This window comes from Rhinolophus sinicus, chromosome 15 (assembly GCF_057876585.1).
Source record: "Rhinolophus sinicus isolate RSI-liver-muscle chromosome 15, RSI-T2T, whole genome shotgun sequence".
Lineage (NCBI taxonomy): Eukaryota > Metazoa > Chordata > Mammalia > Chiroptera > Rhinolophidae > Rhinolophus > Rhinolophus sinicus.
In genome coordinates this window covers 101868826-101871129 of record NC_142515.1, presented here as the reverse complement: position 1 = coordinate 101871129, position 2304 = coordinate 101868826, and the positions used below count along the sequence as shown (strand labels likewise).

At 40.7% G+C, this 2304-nt stretch overlaps 1 protein-coding gene across 1 annotated transcript; it reads right to left on the bottom strand.

The window, feature by feature from the left end:
- Nucleotides 1–243: 243 nt before the first annotated feature.
- Nucleotides 244–769, bottom strand: LOC148755277 (thioredoxin). The gene has a single exon (XM_088791726.1). The coding sequence runs from the start codon at nucleotides 696–698 to the stop codon at nucleotides 381–383; it is 318 nt and encodes a 105-aa protein (XP_088647852.1). The 5' UTR covers nucleotides 699–769; the 3' UTR covers nucleotides 244–380.
- Nucleotides 770–2304: the final 1535 nt, after the last annotated feature.

Sequence of the window (2304 nt, the reverse complement as noted above, 5' to 3'; positions counted from 1 at the left end):
AGATGGTAGAGTCTTAAAAGCACCTACTATTTAATCAATGGGAAGAGTAGACATCATAAAAAAAGTTATGGTAGCTGGAAATGGCCCATACTCACCTGGACTTGCCATCTAGTGAACCCAGGAAGCCCTACACTGGGACCACCGTTAGCACCTCACCTTTCCTGCATATTTTCTTACTGATTTAACCTTTATTCCCTGTAATTGTGTGACCTGTCTTTTTTTTTTTTTTTTTTTTTTAAACAGTAGAATTAATATTTTATTCTCATTTATAATTGGATGGCAATTGAACATAATTTTCTACTTGATTTTTTCTTTTGTAAATAAAAAAAAATTACAAGTGTTAAAGAGCCAATGACTGGTTATGTTTTCAGAAAACATAATTAGATTAATTCATTGATGGTGGATTCAAGTTTTTCCTTATTAGCTCCAGAAAATTCACCCACCTTTTGTCCATTTTTAAAAAATTGGAAGGTTGGCATGCATTTGACTTCACACTCTGAAGCAACATCCTGACAGTCATCCACATCTACTTCAAGGAACACGACATTGGAATACTTTTCAGACAGGGAATGAAAGAACGGCTTGATCATTTTGCAAGGCCCACACCACGTGGCTGAGAAGTCAACGACTACAAGCTGATTTCCTGCACTGCGCAAGGCCTCCTCAAAAGCCAACTTGCTCTCGATCTGCTTCACCATTTTGGCGGCTGAGGTCTGACGAACGACAGCAAGAAGCGATGGAAGCGGATGCAAAGGGCGGTACTAAGCTTCTTGTGTGACCTGTCTTACATGAGTGTTTCCGGATTGCTGGCAGCTTCAGCACCTTTTGTTGTTAGTGCCTGGCTGGGGACGATGCCATACCACATGGACTATGAGATTCGAGTTAGGAAGGGCAATTAGGAGGGTATTTCATTCACTGAGGCATGAGATAATGGAAATCTACTATGGGAATAGAGAGGGGAGAGGACAGATTTGAAAGCTCTGAACATAACCTAGTCTTGGTCTTCATTCATTTTTCATCCCTACTCATTTATTCAGAACATTATATTTACTGAGAATCTTTCATATGCCTAACACTTTGTTAGGTCCTGAGTATACACATACAGAGTATAAAAACAGCTGTTTTAGGGAAGTACGGGGTACAAGGGAAGGCATTGAAAAGGACAATGATCTTGGACTTGGTGGAAAGGACTCTCAAGAAGGCTTCTTAGAGGCAGTAGTAGTTATGTTTAAGGATGAAGGGAAGTTCTCAAGGTGAAAAGTGGTTCTGGGAAGGAAAAGCTGTCTGTGATAGACTAGGCCCAGTGGTGAGAGGGAGCGTGGGGTCTTCTAAAAACCAGGCAGCTGCAGTTTAGAGTTCTGGGAGTGAGTGGGTAGAAATGAGGCTAAAGGGATAGATCAAATCGAGATCACAGAGTGTCTTAAAGCCACATTATAGAGTTTGGTCTTTATCCTGAGAACAAAGGCAAAACATGGAAATGTTTAAAGTAAAGTAAATAAAGATTGGATTTTTTTCAGAAAAATTACTCTAGAGGCAGAATGGAAAATAGACTAAAAGAGTCCAAACCGACAGGAAGACCATCTAAGGTGTTGAACAATAACATGTGTGAAATAAGTTGGAGGGGAGGGTGGTGGTTTGAAGGGAACTGGCAGAGGGGATAGTGTTAAGTGGAAAGACTTAGGAAGTATTTCGGAGACGGAATAAACAGGGAGTGTGAATGATTCAATGTGAATGGGGATGCGGTGAGCAAAGAGAAGAGTTAAAAATCACACATCTCTCTGGCTTGATCAACTCTGTGAATGGTCGTGCCACTAAAACACTGGAGGAAGGACAGCTTCTGAGCAGAAAGAGACAACTTTGTTTTTGAGATGTTAATTTTTAGGTGCGTGTTGGGGATACTTAGAGAGAAAGAGAGAATATGAATGAGAGAGACAGAGTTAGTTGTGGGCTGCGGATATAGATGTGGAATTTATTAGCATCTTAAGATGGTACATCGGGTATTAACCATCAATGGAATCACATGAGACTATACAGAGAGATTAGAAAAGAGGGCAGAAGACCTGGAAACTAAGGATCACTAACGTGGAAGAGATGACTACAGAAGGGGCCTAAGATGGAGCTGGGAAAGAGCGGCCAGAGAAATAGGAAGAAAAATCAAATCTGTGACGTGTCCACCACAATGAGCAGGAGTTAAAAATGTTTCTCAAGCTTCTGACTTGGAAGGTTATATGTTGGTTCCTTCAACCAAAATGAGGGCTAAAGGAGGGAAGAAGAGATTGTTTGATTGTGATGGGAAAAATTCGT

Bases quoted from the DNA above. Each gene is read 5' to 3' on its own strand.
- LOC148755277 (XM_088791726.1), bottom strand. From the start codon at position 698: ATGGTGAAGCAGATCGAGAGCAAGTTGGCTTTTGAGGAGGCCTTGCGC.